This window comes from Schistocerca nitens, chromosome 1 (assembly GCF_023898315.1).
Source record: "Schistocerca nitens isolate TAMUIC-IGC-003100 chromosome 1, iqSchNite1.1, whole genome shotgun sequence".
NCBI classification, from domain to species: domain Eukaryota; kingdom Metazoa; phylum Arthropoda; class Insecta; order Orthoptera; family Acrididae; genus Schistocerca; species Schistocerca nitens.
In genome coordinates, this window is record NC_064614.1 from 1021586122 (window position 1) to 1021606258 (window position 20137).

The window sequence follows — 20137 nt, forward strand, 5'->3', positions numbered from 1 at the left end:
CTTTTTACTATTACAACACGTCGGAGCATTTCGATCCGCAAACAAAGTACCTACCACAGAAGTCGTGAATACTCGAGCACACAGAAAATTACAACCGAAATGACTACCATAATTTCCCAATAACGTCCAAAAACTGAAACAAAATTATTCAACACAATCATCACTCACTTAGAGAACCTTCCAACACCTGCGACGAAACCATTAGGTTGTTGTTGTTGTCTTCAGTCCTGAGACTGGTTTGATGCAGCTCTCCATGCTACTCTATCCTGTGCAAGCTTCTTCATCTCCCAGTACTTACTGCAACCTACATCCTTCTGAATCTGCTTAGTGTATTCATCTCTTGGTCTCCCTCCACGATTTTTACCCTCCACGCTGCCCTCCAATGCTAAATTTGTGATCCCTTGATGCCTCAGAACATGTCCTACCAACCGGTCGCTTCTTCTTGTCAAGTTGTGCCACAAACTCTCTTCTCCCCAATTCTATTCAATTTCAATACCTCCTCATTAGTTATGTGATCTACCCATCTAATCTTCAGCATTCTTCTGTAGCACCACATTTTGAAAGCTTCTATTCTCTTCTTGTCCAAACTATTTATCGTCCATGTTTCACTTCCATACATTGCTACACTCCATACAAATACTTTCAGAAACGACTTCCTGACACTTAAATCTGTACTCGATGTTAACAAATTTAACTATTAGGTAGCATCTACCAAAATACTTGAACCCTTGCTTAGTGCCGCGACGAAGTGTCGGAGAACAGGACGCTGACAGAACAGGATCCTGACCAGTGGTCCTGCTTTGAAAATGTGATGGGGAAAACTACCAACAGAAGACAAAGTACCCCTCGCTAAATTCACTGTTATCCTCTGACGAACAGCTCGTCCTGTCAGTACAGTTAAACTTCTCTACTTTTCTATCCATGGCACCCAAAGTTAGTGAAATGTGTTACAATAGTCTACAGACTTTACGCCACTCGTGATAAATACGCATTCAGGTCATTACAATCATACATTATGGCTTTAATTACTGGATTAGGACACAGGAAAGATACAGGTCAGAGACTCGTTTACTTTTTAGATGTTTGTTACCGTCGGATACAGGCAGCCACTGGCAACGAAACACAGAATTAACAGAGAGACTTCATTATATGAATTTGATACGGCGGATCCGTTTCAATTCCTCTGCTTTAAAATATATAAAAAATTTAAACTACTGTAGATTTTGCGTTATGAAATGTAAATAGTATCTCACGTTAAAACCACGTAATAGTCGTACAGGATTACCAATTCAATTATAGGTAAGAGAAATGACTTCAGAACGAGATAACAACCAATTGCTTCATTTTAACGAAACTGTTTTATACACATATCATACAGATACTGCATGCAAAGAGTAAAACGGGTAATATCTATAGCGAAAAACTGAACTGAGTTATTAAAATTTATGTAGCATGGATTATACCACTAAAGAAACGAAAGGCAAAAAGTGAATAAAATACCAACAAAAACACTGTAAGAATCTGTGTTACACACCAAAGTGGCCAGTATTTGTGCGAATTCACACTCTTTGCTCTCCATCTTTGGTCCTCCTTTTGGATTAAAATTCACCATTACCAACTGAACTTGATTATTCGTGTGAGACATGTTCTGAAAGAAACTACACCCGTCCTTTCTGAAATTTATTCAACATTTGTGACACTGTTTTATTAATTATTTTGATTACAGTAAATTTATTGCCTCAAAGTGAAAGCAAGTAGAAGACGATTTTATGACGTGGATGCAGATGTTTTCGAGGGAGAAACACTGTCCCACAAGATGTGGCCGTCGAAGGATCGGACAGAGCTCCCTGAAGACACGTCTCTGTGTGGCAGCAGGACCTCCAGCACTGGCACTCTTTAATTTTAATCTTTAGTATATGAAGCTCAGTGTTCAGACATACTTTTTCTAAAACAGTATGTCGTAGTTCTCAAAAAAGTTGATAAAGGTTAATTTTATGACTAAATATACAGGGTGGCGCACGATATGTGTTACCAATTGTTTCTTTCACAATTTACGACGCACATTAGATATCCCGCTGCGATCTCTACAGCAGTACCATCAGAGCTTGGAAAAACAAATGAGTTACTAAATGACGTGTAATTCACGATATTGCCGCTAGGAGACTAGTAAGCAGCAATGGCTGACAATGGAAGACTGACGACACAGCAACGATAGGCAATCGTGTTACTTTTTCATGAGACGAAAAGCCTTGTTGTGACTCAGAGGCGTTTACGACAACAGTTTAACACACGATGGGTCCCTTGCAAGAAGACCATCCACAGGATGTACGATAAATCTGTACAAGAAGGAACATTATTGGAAGCGAAGCTACCTCGGCCTCAGCCTGTTTGTTCGCCGGAGAATATTGAAGCGGTACGAGTTGCTGTACAGAGAAGTCCCGGGAAATCGTGTAGAAAGGCAGCAGTGCAACTGGGAATATCCAGACGCTCCGTTCAACGCATTCTTAAAAGTGACCTCCATATGTACCCATACAAGATGACCTGTGCGCAGAAGCTCACTGAAGAACACAATCAGCAGAGACTACTATTTGCTCAGTGGGTGGAGGATAGGGAAGAAACTCTCAACAACGTTTGGTTTACAGACAAGGTGTATTTTCATTTAGACGGTGTGGTTAACAAACAAAATGTACGCTTTTGGGCCACTGAAAACCCACAAGTGCTTCATGGACGACAACATTATGCTCCGATAATTACAGCGTGGGCAGCAGTCTCCAGTCACGGACTTATTGGACCCTTTTTCTTTGAAGAAACTGTGAACAGCGAGCGTTATTTGAGCATTCTTCGCAATAGATTCATTCCACAGCTTCTTGTCCTTCAACACGCAGTGGTTCATGCAAGATGGAGCAAGGCCACATACTGCAAATACTGTGTTGGAGTTTTTACACGATCATTTCACTCAGGTTTCCAGGTCGCTTCAATGACGGACAAAATTGGCCCCCCAATATTCCAGACCTCAATCCATGTGACTTATTTCTTTGGAGGTACCTAAAGGAAAAAATTTTCCCGAAACGTCCACGTGATTTTATGGAGCTCAGAAGACTTATTCTTCAAGCTTGTAGTGAAGTTACGGAAAACATGTGCCGTAGAGTAATCACTAACTTCAGTGTTCTTTTGAAGGAAGTTATGAAAAGAAATGGTGGACATATTGAGCATGTGCTGAGTTAGAAGAAATCTCCATGGACGGCTCTTCATTGTAGTATATGTTCCTTTCAGGTTGTATTAACAATAAAGTTTATATTCAAAAACAAAATTGTAACACATTTCGTGCGCCACCCTGTAGTTGTCAGCAGCTGAGTTTGCAGCATGAAACAAGTATCATGAAGTCGCTAATTAGAATCGTGCTAATATCAACAGTTTTTACATCGAAATAATTTAATTATTATTTAAAAAGAAATATTAATTACCTTAATGCTTAGTTATATTTTCATTAAAAATAACATCTTTCATTTTTAATAACCCTAAAAGTAGGCAAATATGACACAGTTCTTGTAACAGCCTTATAAAAACATGCATTGAGTCATTTCATTACCATATATTTGGGTTCTTGTAACATTTGTCCTTTGATTTTGACAGGAATTCTACATTTTGCAATGAAGTGTTCGGAAAATGGAATACTGTCACAATCTTTCCCACCAGCTAAGGACAACATTATGATGTGAAGTTATACCGATACACAGTACGAAATATAAAACCGTGCGACAACAAGTCAGATAAAAAACGAAGTAAAATGAAAATTGTTAAACCTTAAAAATATTGAAAGCATCACGCGGGGACTCTTAAAATACGCGTACAATTAACTGTCAGAACGGTAATTTGTAATGAAACGAAATAATAACGGTACAAACAGACTTTATAAGATAACCGTATAGAATCTATCTAGCAATGTAATTGTTCTTTCACTCGCTAGTGCAAGAAACCAAAAAGACCAGCGATATTACATACGCTCCCTGTTCTAGTCTTGAAGAAAACGCACGCTTCGGTGGCCATTTCGCATTGTAAGTTCTGAATTATTTTAAATAATATATTGTAATTTATGCTAATTGTTCATCTTTCTTTCATGTACATGATGACATTCATGCAGAAGTAAAAATAAGGTTCTGAGTGTGCTAGATAAACAACAAGAACGACCGAACAATCAATATTATGAGTTTTCAGAAAGACCTACCAGCTAATGTCTTTCAGCCGTCTTTAACTGTCAGTCTGAGAGCTATCACGTCGTATTAGGGTTTCTGACAACCCTAAGTATGGTACAATGACCTGCCAGCCTCTGATGACTTTGGTGAGACGGGTGAGTAGTGCTAAACCTCGATACAGCTGTGCTTACAGTAGTCTCATCTTACCGAATACGTGTACTAGGTCTGTGACTGGATTCAAGAATTTCTTGCAGACAGAATCCAACACGTTGCTCTTAATTAACAGAAATCGACAGAGATCGTTTCAGGGGTACGTAAGGGGATGTGACTCGATGTAAGAGATCTACGGCCCCTTACTCAGAGATAATCTTATTTCTGTTGGCACATGTCGAGAGTAGGCCAAGAATCGACTGTCAAGTGCCGAGCGCGCCCAACGTAAAGTATGTCCCCATTACCATGGGTAACCCCTCATTAAAAGCATAAGAATTATACTGAATGACGACAAACTTATTCTACTAAAAAGACATTATAAAAACGGAGTACCAATATTACGTCTTCGCCTCTGCCACGCTGGCCAACTGATAGCAGTGGGAATATGTGCAAATTATTAGAACAGAACAGCGTGTGACGAGCTTACCCGTGAGCTGATGTGCGCGACAAAGGTAGTGGCTCTCTCATACTGTATTTCATGAAAACGTATAGCTCTTTACTTAGTGCAAACTTTTGTGACCTTGATTACTGCGAAACCTCTATTCCATGAGCAGAGTACTACTGAGCAGCGAAAATTCGACTTAATCAACTTGTGTAGCAGTTACAACATATTAGGTCTTATCAAATAGGTCATGGACATTATAATAAAAGTTTAAGCTGCTACATTATTAGATCACCAAGAACTGCAAAGTTATTCGGCAGTGTTTTATCTTGGCTACCGTGCCTAGGTTTGTTCCTAGGATTGGACAATAATGAATATTAAACTTTGGAGAGTATACGATGTACTTTTGAAATCCAAAAATCGCGGAAGGTTCAGGAATGGCTCTGAGCACTATAGGACTTAACTTCTGAGGTCATCAGTCCCCTAGAACTTAGAACTACTTAAACCTAACTAACCTAAGGACATCACACACATCCATGCCCGAGGCAGGATTCGAGCCTGCGGCCGTAGCGGTCGTACGGTTCAAGACTGCAGCGCCTAGAACCGCTCGGCCACTCCGAATCGCGGAAAGGACAGTTCCCTTTTGTCTGTATACGGCAATGGTATGTCGTATATCGTGAGTAGAAGTGGTTTCGCAGTATTAAACAGTAGAAGCAAAGCTAATAAACAGCATCTAAAAGTGTGAACCTTGAAACTGTTGTGTATAGCGGTTAAATTGAGCCATTAAGGAAGAGAAATATTTTTTATCGATTTTATTCCCGAAGTTGCGTTTTTGAACACTGCAGTGTAGTTTCAGCTCTCTGAGACTGCAGATGTGTGTGCAAGTTGCGTTTGCTTGAGTGCGTGCGTGTGTGTGTGTGTGTGTGTGTGTGCGTGTGTGTGTGTGTGTGTGTGTGTGTGTGTGTCTGTCTGTGTGTGTGTGTGTGTATGTGTGTCTACTGCTGACAAAGGCCTTAATGGCCGAAAGCTATGAGTGTGTGAATCTTTTAATTGTGCCTATCGCGACTCAGCATCTCCGCTATATGGTGAGTAGCAACTTTCCTTCTCTAGTATTGCTACATTCCATCCTGGATTTTCCATTGTTTGATTTTTGACAGAAGAGTTATTTTAGTTATTTAGTGGAATGGTGCTACATGCTAATTTACATCTACTAAGAGAATGATATATTTTGTGAGAATTCTTTACAAAACAGGCACTGCATTACTTGTGAGTTCACTCGTGCATTCCCTCTGTTGTATGATGATGGACCTTTTTGGTCATACGATTAATGGTAAGTTTGCTATAGTCCTGAGAGGAAGAATTACAAGTTCGATCGAACATACGAATACTTATTGGTCACATAGTTGCAGTGTTTCTGGGATTCTTTTTTCTTCCGAGAAGTTGGATAGAATTCTATTGCACCGCTCCACGAGTAATTATCAAAATTATTTAATTTATATTTTTTCTCGATTTTCTCGTGTACTGGACGGAGTGGTGGCTGAACGTTTTAACAGGGCTAATTATGTGGACACTCGTAGGTTGCATTTTTTCCACTGTGCAAGTACACTTCGGAATGGTAAGTATAGTGTACAGCCCATCACAAATCCTGAAAGTATCTGACTTTGGTAGTTGAAACACAGTATTAAACAACTGAAGAAACATTCTCCTTTGTCTTCTATATCCGGTTGAACGTTCTTCCTTTGGAGCAGTTTAGAAAGTAATTACGATAAAATGCTTCTATATTCAGACCACAATTGTACACTTCGTACCGGTTCGGCATTCGTCTGTAATGTCTGTGGTTTGTGGAAATGCTTCTGATTATTTCGCGACAGATTGGACTATTTCTTCACGAATACGATTTGGACGAGCTCCATGTTTCTCTTTCTGACCATTTTTGGCTTTCATTGCGACGTAACATGTAGCACGGTGTCAAAGAATTTCTGCGCTCACGCTTCACATGCCAAACTATGTTGATAACAGTGTGACAGAAGTTACGATTATGAGAATATTGTGGTGAGGCTGGATCATACCTCCGTCTCATGCGATGTGATTCTATGAGAATAAATAAATAAGAATATTGTTTGTCAAATTCGGCCATATTCCACAGGTCATTAAGATTATTTTTGTTAAGACGTGGCAGATTTTCTTCGCACTACTATGAACTACACAGAGTTCAAGGAGTGATTCCAGGAACTACATTGCTCAACAAAATTAAAGGATCACCTTTTATTATTTAACTCCCATTGCGACGCACAAGTTGTCTCAAAGATGCATACAATTTTCCCTTATATGCTACAAAAACGTGGTGCCCGCCGAAGTCACCCTCGAGCACGACGACGCTCCAAATAGCAACGCCACAAGACAAGTGAAATAAAGTCCAAAACTCAGAAGCTCGCCCCTTCCTTTGACGCGCCGTGATGCAGGTCAGACCCGTGACGCCCGGCATTGAAATCTCGTAACTTCCTTATGCACGGCCAGGAAAACATTCAAGACAAGCCGTCGCACAGAATAGGGACGAGAGGCCTAAAGGATTGGCATAAAGGGCGGCAATGAAACAACCCTTCCCATGAGGCGTTGATTCCCACACATTTCGCGGTCGGATTCGACAGTTTGCAGTACAATGAGCAACATGCAGTTCTTGACAACCTTTCCCTCTGCTGACATCCTCGGACGTTACAACCTTTCTTTGAAGACACTATGGAGCTACATCCCCATGAATGTGATCGCTCCGCTATAGAGTGGAAAATGAACTCCATTTTAGCTTTCATGTACAGCGTGGAGCCACTAGGGACCATTCAAAATGAGTGGCGTGATCAGTTGAGGGGTGCGACATTGATACAGGCGTGAATAAAACGGCAGAAGGTCTCTCCCACCAAGCCCCCCCCCCCCAAGTTAAGAACGAATATGTAGACAGGCGTCCTGTGAAGTAGTGCAAAGCACCAGCCTGAATCATAGGGGCCTACACTCAAGCGCCTTGGACCCGTTCCCATTAGGGCAATATTTTGCCGCCGATATTTGGAGATGACTTATGTTTGTGACTGTGTCTCTGGGCCATAACAACACACCGCCATAAGAAATTCGGTAACCGAAGCATAAAAACAAATTTTTGCACCATTTAGTCAAATAACGGAAGTACTTATTTGCCAAGCTTGGATCATACAGGGTGTTTCAAAAATGACCGGTATATTTGAAACGGCAATAAAAACTAAACGAGCAGCGATAGAAATACACCGTTTGTTGCAATATGCTTGGGACAACAGTACATTTTCAGGCAGACAAACTTTAGAAATTACAGTAGTTACAATTTTCAACAACAGATGGCGCTGCGGTCTGGGAAACTCTATAGTACGATATTTTCCACATATCTACCATGCGTAGCAATAATATGGCGTAGTCTCTGAATGAAATTACCCGAAACCTTTGACAACGTGTCTGGCGGAATGGCTTCACATGCAGATGAGATGTACTGCTTCAGCTGTTCAATTGTTTCTGGATTCTGGCGGTACACCTGGTCTTTCAAGTGTCCCCACAGAAAGAAGTCACAGGGGTTCATGTCTGGCGAATAGGGAGGCCAATCCACGCCGCCTCCTGTATGTTTCGGATAGCCCAAAGCAATCACACGATCATCGAAATATTCATTCAGGAAATTAAAGACGTCGGCCGTGTGATGTGGCCGGGCACCATCTTGCATAAACCACGAGGTGTTCGCAGTGTCGTCTAAGGCAGTTTGTACCGCCACAAATTCACGACGACTGTACAGATAGCGTGATGCAGTAATCGTTTCGGATCTGAAAAATGGGCCAATGATTCCTTTGGAAGAAATGGCGGCCCAGACCAGTACTTTTTGAGGATGCAGGGACGATGGGACTGCAACATGGGGCTTTTCGGTTCCCCATATGCGCCAGTTCTGTTTATTGACGAAGCCGTCCAGGTAAAAATAAGCTTCGTCAGTAAACCAAATGCTGCCCACATGCATATCGCCGTCATCAATCCTGTGCACTATATCGTTAGCGAATGTCTCTCGTGCAGCAATGGTAGCGGCGCTGAGGGGTTGCCGCGTTTGAATTTTGTATGGATAGAGGTGTAAACTCTGGCGCATGAGACGATACGTGGACGTTGGCGTCATTTGGACCGCAGCTGCAACACGGCGAACGGAAACCCGAGGCCGCTGTTGGATCACCTGCTGCACTAGCTGCGCGTTGCCCTCTGTGGTTGCCGTACGCGGTCGCCCTACCTTTCCAGCACGTTCATCCGTCACGTTCCCAGTCCGTTGAAATTTTTCAAACAGATCCTTTATTGTATCGCTTTTCGGTCCTTTGGTTACATTAAACCTCCGTTGAAAACTTCGTCTTGTTGCAACAACACTGTGTTCTAGGCGGTGGAATTCCAACACCAGAAAAATCCTCTGTTCTAAGGAATAAACCATGTTGTCTACAGCACACTTGCACGTTGTGAACAGCACACGCTTACAGCAGAAAGACGACGTACAGAATGGCGCACCCACAGACTGCGTTGTCTTCTATATCTTTCACATCACTTGGAGCGCCATCTGTTGTTGAAAATTGTAACTACTGTAATTTCGAAAGTTTGTCCGCCTGAAAATGTACTGTTGTCCCAAGAATATTGCAACAAACGGTGTATTTCTATCGCTGCTCGTTTAGTTTTTATTGCCGTTTCAAATATACCGGTCATTTTTGAAACACCCTGTAGGTTCCAGGCATCCAGTGATCGGTCAAAATGTACTGATGTGTGCAGAACAACTTTGCTTAATGTGGTGGATTTGTACTACACGGGAAACGTGATATCCCAAAATGCTAGTGCTGTTGTTTTTACCAATGCGCAATGTTAAGCGGCATGGTTGATTTACTCGCCCGCAGAAAGTCATTTTGTGTGAGATCTCTTGCTGTTACCGCGAGAGAGCTGACGCCGCGGGCGTGATTACCGTGAACACCACCTTGGCCGAGTCGGTGGCGAGGACTGTTGGAGAGTAGCAGTCAGGTGCATCAGATGGAACCAGCAACAACTTCTGGAGGCGCCGTAGCCGCATTGAAAGCAGTGGACAAGCCTGCAGAGCATCGCCACGTGCCGGATTGGCGTGGCGCCTGAGGTATCCATAATGGTGGGCTGGGACTGGAGGTGTTGGGTCATTTGCTGCTTCAGACGAACAAGGTTGTTCTGATTAGACACGAGAGCGAGGGACTAGAGAAACTGGTATGCTGCGGTACTGTCGGCCGGATTCACTGTGTAGACACAACAGCCTGCCGGAGCGGTTGGAGTGTTTTCTCGGCCGGACGGACAGTTATCCGAGGTGGAGAAAGAGCCTTCTGAGAGTGAAGAGCACCGCTACCCGAGTGCTTTTACAGCTAGTGATTGTATGGTTGATACAGTGTACTGTGTGGTATAGGAGTCGTGCATTGGGTAGATTTCCTAGTGACAGTATTCTGCACGTAAGTCTGTGGCTGTCGAGTAGCAAGTTGTACTCGTAGTTACTTGTCGGTGGCACACAGATTTGTTGGTGTGTGCACCCTGAGCGAGAGTAGTTCTAGTTGTTAAACACAAACGACGAAACTGATTAATTGTAGTAATATCCAAGTATTTCGTCTAAACAAAACTGTCAGTGTGTCTTCTGAGATTCATCTTCTTACTTGTTCTATTTGAATAACCAAATACTTCTGTTTTTGTATGAGAATTTATTAATATGCATGTGTAGATAGTTTGATAAAGAGTTGTGGTAGGTATCAGTTGACATTAGTACTATTAGACTAATGTGTAGTTGTGTGATATGATGCTAGATATGTCCAAAAATTGTTTTACTGTCTTATTTTTTACTACCTAAGTGATCTTAGATATGATGATTTGTTACGGCCAAGGGCCAGATATTGTTAATTGTTGATGTTGTTGCCCAGATACGTATATCAGTGCAAAAGCTAGACTCCATTCTTTTAGTTTAATATTTTTTTCCTATCAATACGCAGCCGTGCTTAAGAAGCTTTACGGACCTCTACCCTGGATGGACACAGCTCCGTTACAAGCAAATGTCAAATTCATGGCTTCCATCGGTAGTGGTTGGTCATTGTTGGTTATTAACTCTGCCAAGTGTTGGGGCAGTACACTGTTGCTGCGGAAGATCATTTCAATGTTACCGGCACCTGCTTCTTCCGCATTTCGTCATCAAGTGTCCAAGGCCAATTATTAGTCATTTGTGGTAGTCTCAGTTTTTTCCAACACGCCTCTGTATTGCACTCAGATTACCTGCAATTCCTTACAATGAGAAATTTGCTTCATAGTATTTCAAATCATCTGTAGGACACAATTTATTTACCTGTTATGCAATTTTCTGTTTCTCAGAAAGCAACGGCTATGCTTCATAACGTTGCCACGCAGTGTCTAGATGTTATGCAGAGCGCTGGCAACATTAAAGCAGTCGAGATCTACTCTAAGAACTTATCACGATATTTAAGCGTTTCGCCAAGGTGACATGAGGTGAAGTCCAAGAGACGAATATTAAATAGTGTTACAAGTGCCGCAGATGTGTCTGGAGTCATCATGATACCACAATCAGTGGTTAAACATGCTTAAATTTTTTATAACGAAAGCACTCGCAGATACCATTTTTTTGGCGCGGGGAGGGTTTTCTATACAGTTTACACATTCATGTAGTATCCAAAATATTTGCTGACCGCTTTTATTTAAGGATTCCCTGATCCAGTCTATGTGGTTTGGTGCTATGTTTACTTCCTGACTTCATTGTCCTGCGATTACCTGCACCCATTATGATACCACAGAAGATTTCATATTGTCTTAAGGCACTTGCAGAACTGTTTAATGTTTGTATTTAGGCTGTAAGGCAGTTCCTGTTCCCCAGAATCTTTGAAAAACACCTGCCTCTATATCTTTAGTTGTATGTCATTGAATATCAAATGCCTCTGAGCACTATGGGACTTAACATCTGAGGTCATCAGTCCCCTAGAACTTACAACTACCTAAACCTAACTAACCTAAGGACATCACACACATCCATGCCCGAGGCAGGATTCGAACCTGCGACCGTAGAGGTCGCGCGGCTCCGGACTCAAGCGCCTAGAACCCCTCGGCCACACCGGCCGGCCAATACCATCTTTTACATTCTTTTTATTTTCATATACAGTCACGTACAGTCACAAATATATACGCAGAATACCTACCTTTTTCAGGAAACAAATTATAAAAGTATCTCACGAAACCAAAAATTCAATTCAAAAACTGTTTTCAAGATCAGTAAAAAAACATATCCATATCAGGAATATATCAGTTGAAATGAAATATATGTAAAGAAAGCTTATACTACGAGATTTGAGACGAGTTACAAAGAGGATGGAAATACAGGGCAAATCACTCAACTTTACGGAAAACTTACAACGACTACATAATATCAATACCAGAGACACAGCCGTGAAAATCATAGGGATAAACAAGAAAAACAGCTTTTCATCCTACAAGACAAATACCACAGTCATGACAACGTAACTACGTAGTACGAAACAAGTCTTGAACCACCAGATCAATCTGGTAATCCATGTAATTTTTTAATTACTAGTCTACTTAGTATGCACAATTTAAAAATTTTAAACGTAGATATATGATCACACTTTTAGATATTTCAGGACCGATGACCTTGCTGTTTGGTGCCCTCCCCCAAATCAACCAACCTTCTACATATTTCATCCAATTACAACCCCCGGTCTCCCTAAGTTCCCATGATCTGCCTGTAATCGGCGTTTAGACCCCCCACCCGTCAGCCAAAACACAAAACACACATGCTCTCTCTCTCTCTCTCTCTCTCACACACACACACACACACACACACACACACACACACATACACACACACGCGCGCGCGCGTGCGCTCGCACGCTGACGCAAAAAAGACATTTTCACAACCAGTACTGGAAACAAATGAATGAAATAAACACTGTGCTGAAATTGGAAAATATGAAACTAAATTACTATTTGCACTACAAACTTCTGCTAAAGGGAGGTGAAGTGAAATGCAGCGCAAGACAAACTGACTTCAAACAGGGCAAAAAATTGACAAAAGTGAGTGGGTATTTAACTTTACTTCGACCTCAACCTACGATAATAACGAAGTAAAAAGCAATGATACCATTTTAATCCATACATACGAAAATGTAGAGACATGTTCTGTATCCATATTTTCAGAATGAAGTCAGAAGATGATTTACAAACAAACGCAAAACGCATTTGGTGAAAAATACTCTTTACTGCGGTAAGCTTCAGATGGGGAAACCAATAATAATTAATTATAACAGTTGCTGCGGAAGATGATTGTGCAGTTCATCACTCGAAGTTGCTTTCCGTATAATTACTGAATCTATGAATCCTTGCGCTGTCGACAAACTGGTCTCCGCGCTAGTATGTATGAATTACTTCTTGAAGTTTTACTTTTATACAGATAATACGTTTAATTTAAAATTACTCTTATAATTATTCTATCTTTCATGTTTCTGTGTTGCTTATAGTTATGTGCATCTGTAGATGACCCGTATTACGAGTTGATACCGTGTATATAAATCAGCCTGGCGGTGTCTTTCTTCTAGAGTGGTCAGTCACCAAAGAAACGTTATTCTGAGTTATGATCCGTTAATCCATTCGCAGAACGTCGAAGGTCCAGTAAAGTACCGCATTATTTCTAGTCACTGATGAATTAGCCTGGCCCGTACAGATGGCACTTTGGGCACTCCATCACTGGCTATTTCAAAAAAATCTAACAAGGGAAACCCCCATCGTACCCCCTCTGATGTTGTGGTAAGAAGGCGTAGGGGATATCCCATAAAATACTGAGCATAGGTCATGTATGAAAACAGAAAGAAGATCTACTGAACTGTGAAAAAAGAAGAAAAGTAGAAACAGTGAACGATCCTAGCTCAAGAAGAGCAACATCTAGCTAACTGCAAAAACCACGTAAAAATTTGCCATATTTATTGGGCTGCAAAGCTGGAGATGAGTGTGCAAATATTCCTCGTGTAATACTTCTTTCTTTTTTTCACAAAATTATGAACCTTCTGTCCGGTCGTTTGACCTGTGTATTCTCCTCATGTAGTCTTGGCAGTTGTCATACTATACATGAGTTACAGATTAAGAGTGACGTGGTAAGAATATACACGCATTACCGTTGCAACTACACATTATAAATAGTAAGAGCAAGTCCAAAAATGGTCTAAATGGCTCTGAGCACTATGGGACTTAACATCTGAGGTCATCAGTCCCCTAGACTTAGAACTACGTAAACCTGACTAATCTAAGGACATCACACACATCGATGCCCGAGGCAGGATTCGAACCTGAGACCGTAGCAGCAGCGCAGTTCCGGACTGAAGCGCCTAGAACCACTCGACCACAATGGCCGGCTAAGAGCAAGTGAGATACCACACAGATCTCTCACAGAAATGCCCGCATCTCGTGGTCGTGCGGTAGCGTTCTCGCTTCCCACGCCCGGGTTCGATTCCCGGCGGGGTCAGGGATTTTCTCTGCCTCGTGATGGCTGGGTGTTGTGTGCTGTCCTTAGGTTAGTTAGGTTTAAGTAGTTCTAAGTTCTAGGGGACTGATGACCATAGATGTTAAGTCCCATAGTGCTCAGAGCCATTTGAACCATTTGAATCTCACAGAAATGAAAACAACAAATAACGGGTGTGAACTATGTTGGAACAAAGGAATGCAAGGGACAAAACTTCCAAAACGGGACGCGAGAATCATAACATGCGATACTGGTGTAGAACAAATAGGAGGTATGTATGTCTGGAGGTCCCTTCGTTACACCTCACTGTTGCAAACGGACGTTACACCACGACACAGACACAAATCTGAATACAGCTAACAGCCATGTCAATCACCGGACGGACAGTTTATAATTTTGTGGGAAAAAAAATAGACGCAAGGGGCACGAAGGAGATTTGAACACGGATTTCCCCTTTCGCAGTCCAACACTGCTATCCACCGTGCCATCTTACCGGAAAATCTGATTGGGGGGGGGGGGGGGGGGGGGACGGTGCAGTGGAGTGTTTCCATTGTAAGTTGCGTTCCACTCTTCCAAAAGGGGCCGGCCGATTTAGCCGAGCGGTTCTAGGCGCTTCAGTCTGCATCCGCGCGACCGCTACGGTCACAGGTTCGAATCCTGCCTCGGACATGGATGTGTGTGATATCCTCAGTTTCGTTAGGTTTAAGTAGTTCTAAGTTCTAGGGGACTGATGACGTCAGACGTTAAGACCCGTAGTGCTCAGAGCCATTTGAACCTTCCAAAAGGTTGGCCGATATCAACCACGCGCGTCACCTACAGTAAAATCGCATCATAGCGAGAGAAGACGACTATTGCAACGGTTGTGCTTCGTCTGTGAACCATGGCCAGTCACTATGATTCGCGTTTAGTGAAATGGGTTTTGCTAACACAGGCATAGGGTGAAATACCATTACTCAACTTGACAGCGTATGATTAACTGGATATCGCGACAGAAAAGTAACGGTCCTTACGTTTTCTTATCTAAATAAATATTCCTTACCCTATTTATTTTGTAGCAAACTGCAAATACTGTTCGTTGAGTAGGAGAGAGCTAAATGCAGAGTGAGAGCATTTTACTGTTCGGCGATGGCACATCTGCCTGGAAGAGCGGCAGGGCATATCAGTAAGCAGGCGCAGTGAAGGCTTTGCTGGCGACGTGCCAGATCCACTTTGCACTTCTTGCCGTGTGCCCCCTGAAACAGAAGTTTTCAACACGGCTGCATTCGCGAGTAGGGCTCTCAGGTAATTTAGCTGCTTTCAGCCATGAAACATCTGGCGCTTCGTGTTTTCCGCGTAAGACGCAACTACTTTAAGATATCTGACAGAGGAACAAGAGAGTGTTTTTTTAGACAGCAGACAAAATATCTTGTTGTACCATGAAAAGGAGAAGTTGTTACGGTTTTATAACTAACCTAGAATTACTTAGACGACTCAGATGCAGGATGACTCAACTAAATAAATTATTCAAGTCACAGGAACCCGTTGTAGTATTGTTGCACGGTACAAGAAAGGTGCTCTTATTTCTATCCTATACGGTTCAATACCCTCGAGACTTTCACTTCCTATTGTCGTGTATCGGATATTGTTTGTGTCATACTGACATAATAATAGCAAAGAGACACGAATTATTTACGGAACGACACCTGCAGTATGTTGATCGATTTCAATTCCATGTAAACAAAATGGTTCAAATGGCTCTGAGCACTATGGGACTTAACTTCTGAGGTCATCAGTCCCCTAGAACTTAGAACTACTTAAACCTAACTAACCTAGGGACATCACACACATCCATGACCGAGGCAGGATTCGAACCTGCAACCGTAGCGGTCACGCGGTTCCAGACTGTAGCGCCTAGAACCGCTCGGCCACCCCGGCCGGCTCCATGTTAACATTGCGAGCCAGCGATAAGATAGCGCCTTTTCCGTTTGTGTTAAATGTGTAGTATAAAGTGTAAAATTCGGATGAATGTGTTACGTAATAATATTGCAAAGCTTTACATTTTTTACTGATTACAGAGATAATACGGAACGTTTGCTACCAGTAGATACGTCGAAAGAATAAATGAAGCCTGTAATTTCTTTCGGAAACCAAAACGAATTCAGGACAATTTCTAAAAGATGAGACAATTGCAGCATTCTTTTATTCATTCTCAAATGCCTGATTATTTTGCGAAATATTTCCTGTTCATGGAAGAAATCGAAATTATGTCTAGATGTCAGCGTATTGTTGACTAAGAACGATATCAGATCTGTTCCTCCACGAAAACGCTCATAGTTAGATACTACAGGAAGACAAAGTGAAATGCAGATCACGTTAGGTAACTTAGTTTACTAGTGCCACAGTATCGCCTTCGTCATGTCTGGTGTAATGTTATGTTTTAAATTTTGTTCTCACTTAGAGCGTCCATACCCATTACTGAAAAATTTATTTCCCATACGAATTGTAAACTGTACTACTAGCAATCTTTGTACGTTCCTCTTTGAATAGAAGTGTTCCTCGTGAAGGGGAACAGTTGTGTGGTAGTGTAAATGCCCACATCTCTGTTCTCCCTATCAGAAATTGGCCGAATTTTATAATTTACTTAATTATAATTATGTACATAATGTCTTCAAATTTCGCAGTTTCATAGAAGTTAACAATAATTTGAAATATCAAACGAAGCTCGTACAACAATGTGCATGCCCTCATTGTGTACATTAATCTCTGCTGTGCTTCTAACTGCAAAAGCATATACTACTTAGACCCGAGAACGACAAAATGCGAAACTTTACTCACAGATTTCATTTTTTATCATTGTTTCTTATGTGCTGCATGAAATAAGGGGAAAAGCATTAAGGTTTAACGTACCTTCGACATCCAGATTGTGAAAGACGAAGCACAAGCATGGACTGTTTCCTGGATGGGGGAGGAAATTAACCATGTTCTTTGAAAGGAAACACCCCGTCATTTGCCTGGAGCGATTTTGAGAAATTACGGAAAACCTAAATGGCCGGACGCGGATTTGAACTGTCATCCTCTCGAATGTGAGTCCAGTGTGCTAACCACCCTGCCATCTCGCTTGGAGTACTGCGTAAATTGATCCTCAACTAGCTATGAAATCAAATCAGTATCCAGTAAGCCTCATAAAATGGACGGTTTCGTATTATCCACATAAACACTTGTATATCGTAATCTACAGACATTATGTGTTAAGAAATCCGTTGCGAATTAAGGAGATTTTATGTTCGTTAGTAACTGAGCTGAAAATGTCATCGCTTACTGATTGGCGTAGCTTCTTTTTAAGTCATTAGGCTATTGACTATCTTGATGGACTCCTGCAGCTTTTCCCAACTAATTCACACATCGCATAGTCATCCTTTCCATACGTACTACTGCTGAAATGATAAGTACGTTTTTTTTTCAGCGAACTTACTTAACTATAGAATTCTTCATGTCCTTCAGTGGAGACCACAGACATATCCTCACTAGATTTAACGCTATACTAGGTTCAGAGCTCTCAAAAAGCGATTAAGTTAATCCCGTTTATGGGTTTCAGATAAATCTTTCTCCCTTATTCTCCAGAGAGTGGAGTTTTAATGGATTTACGTGAATCGTAAACTAGGTACAATATAACACTTGCTATTACTTGATGTACGTATATATTTAACATGTAACTTAAGATACCACTGATAATCAAGCAGTACAAAACAGTTGAAATTAATTAGCGAATATCTGTACCAAGCCACAAATTGTTAAGCATATTTTTTTTCATTTTTAAAAGTAATTACTTTGAAAATAAATCAGTGTAATGCCAATTACGCTAAAATTACTAAACTTTTTCTCTCACTTTCGGTTCTCCTTCGTTATTACATCTTTAAAATTTACTTGATCAGCAGTGTCGTGTTCAACTGCTAACGTATCCAAACTGACAAGCGCTTTTGTGCAGCAGTTGAACGGACAAAGTTCTTAACTAATTTTAACTTACAGAAATTCCATTGGTCATCTGCTACTGTTACTGGCACTGTTAGTTGTTTTATTTATCAGTTTTGAGAAAGGTTACTATTTTGCCTAATTTCAACAATCTCTGAAAGAAAGTGTTTATTTGGCAACTGTCGTAAAAAGCGGTGAGATAGTTGGGAACGCGCCATACACTCCTCGAAGAGGAGTTTACTATTAACATCAATTTCAACAGGAGTCTTGTTTGCAGGAAAGTTCGTTAAAATTTACTGTATTTGTGGCTGTATAAAAACCTCTACATATACCGTTCCATTGGATAGCAGCTCGTTAGACCTTATTAGCTTGCGATATCTCCGTGTGTTGTGTTTGATTGTCCTCGGGCACAAAATATTCGACCATACAGTTGGCAGTTCCGGTTAAACGCTTAACGGCTCTGTTATCACTCTAGCTTACAGTTGTCTTGGGAGTATTATTATGATTTTCCCAATGTGCCTGCCGTGCGGTGTAGCCGTGTGGTCTGTGGTGGCTTGCCACGGTTTGCGCGACTTCCCCCGTCGGACGTTGGAGTCCTTAGAGTAAGTTAGTTTAAGCTAGATTAAGTAGTGTGTAAGCCTAGGGACCGATGACCTCAGCAGTTTGGTCCCATATGTACTTAGCACCACCACATGATGTGCGTCGATAGAATGTGTTTGAAGGGTTGCTTTTTGGTGTCTGTCTGCAGCACTCTTTCCAGGACTGTGTTTCTGCTTTCCGAATAGCTGTTCTGTATTCGTTGCATTCCTTCTTCTCTTTCCGATATTGCTGCCTTCGTTTCTCCCTCAGCTGTTTGCTGTCGCTTGTCCTTTCATAAAATCGCCTTAACGCGTTGTTTTATTTTTTTCCGCATTGCTGTTAATTCAGAAATCCACCAGAAGACAGATTTTCTCCCAATTCTGTGACTCATGTAGTTCTTCGTCTTGAACGCTTAATTGCATGAGGCGTGTAAAACGTCAAGTTCTGTGATCAGAGTTTCAGTATTTGTTCTGGTTTGAATTCTTCTGGCAAATTTTTGTATATTTCTTTTGTGTTTTGTAAATCTATGTTTACTAAACAAATGGTGTCCCAGGAGGAATGATCAATGTTCAGGGATGTGACAGAAACGCTTATTTGCGGCATAAAATTTCAGATTCACACATGCCCTATTCCGACTTGTTTCTGAGATAGAACACATACAATGCACATTTGTTTTTGGGCTAGTGGCTCGAAAGTTTGTGTCTTACCCACTCCAACTCTTTCACTTTTCATTCTAACCCACATCACCTCGCTGAGGATGTTCCATTGGCCATGCAGACTGCTATGTACTTCCAGCACGACGAGCACCTTCACGTTTTACGAGAGGTTTGAGGGAGCATCTCAACCGCATGTACTGTTCCTCTGAGAGCGAGTAACATTTTGTTATAGTGGCTCCAAATGCTTGCTTAATAAAACGATCTATTATTCTGTGTACAAAAGACTACGTAAAAATATTAAGTATGCCACTGAGATCTATGTTTTTTAGTAAAGATGCCGACAGCATTGAAAACAACAGATATAGATTTTGATTGTCATTTTATTCTGGTTTGAGTCTTTCAACGAGAAAGATACAGATGGAGACATATGTAACTTGTAACGTATTTCTGGGAAATATATGCTTTTATTCATGACTAAACTTCTTTCAGTAGCATTAGCGTGCCTACATGTATGGAAAAATAACTGTTCATTTTTCAGACGTTAATAATGCGCGGTAAACCGCGAGTTACAGTTAGCATTGTAGGACGCCATTTGCAAGACGAGAGAATCTTTTTT

General features: G+C 41.4%; 1 protein-coding gene across 1 annotated transcript in view; it reads right to left on the bottom strand.

The window, feature by feature from the left end:
- LOC126221762 (uncharacterized) overlaps nucleotides 1-20137 on the bottom strand; it is a 199788-nt gene that overhangs the window by 76049 nt on the left and 103602 nt on the right. Inside the window, exon 4 of the mRNA XM_049942180.1 lies at nucleotides 15455-15570. Coding sequence (XP_049798137.1) covers nucleotides 15455-15570 — 116 coding nt within the window. The remainder of the gene's footprint in view (nucleotides 1-15454; nucleotides 15571-20137) is intronic.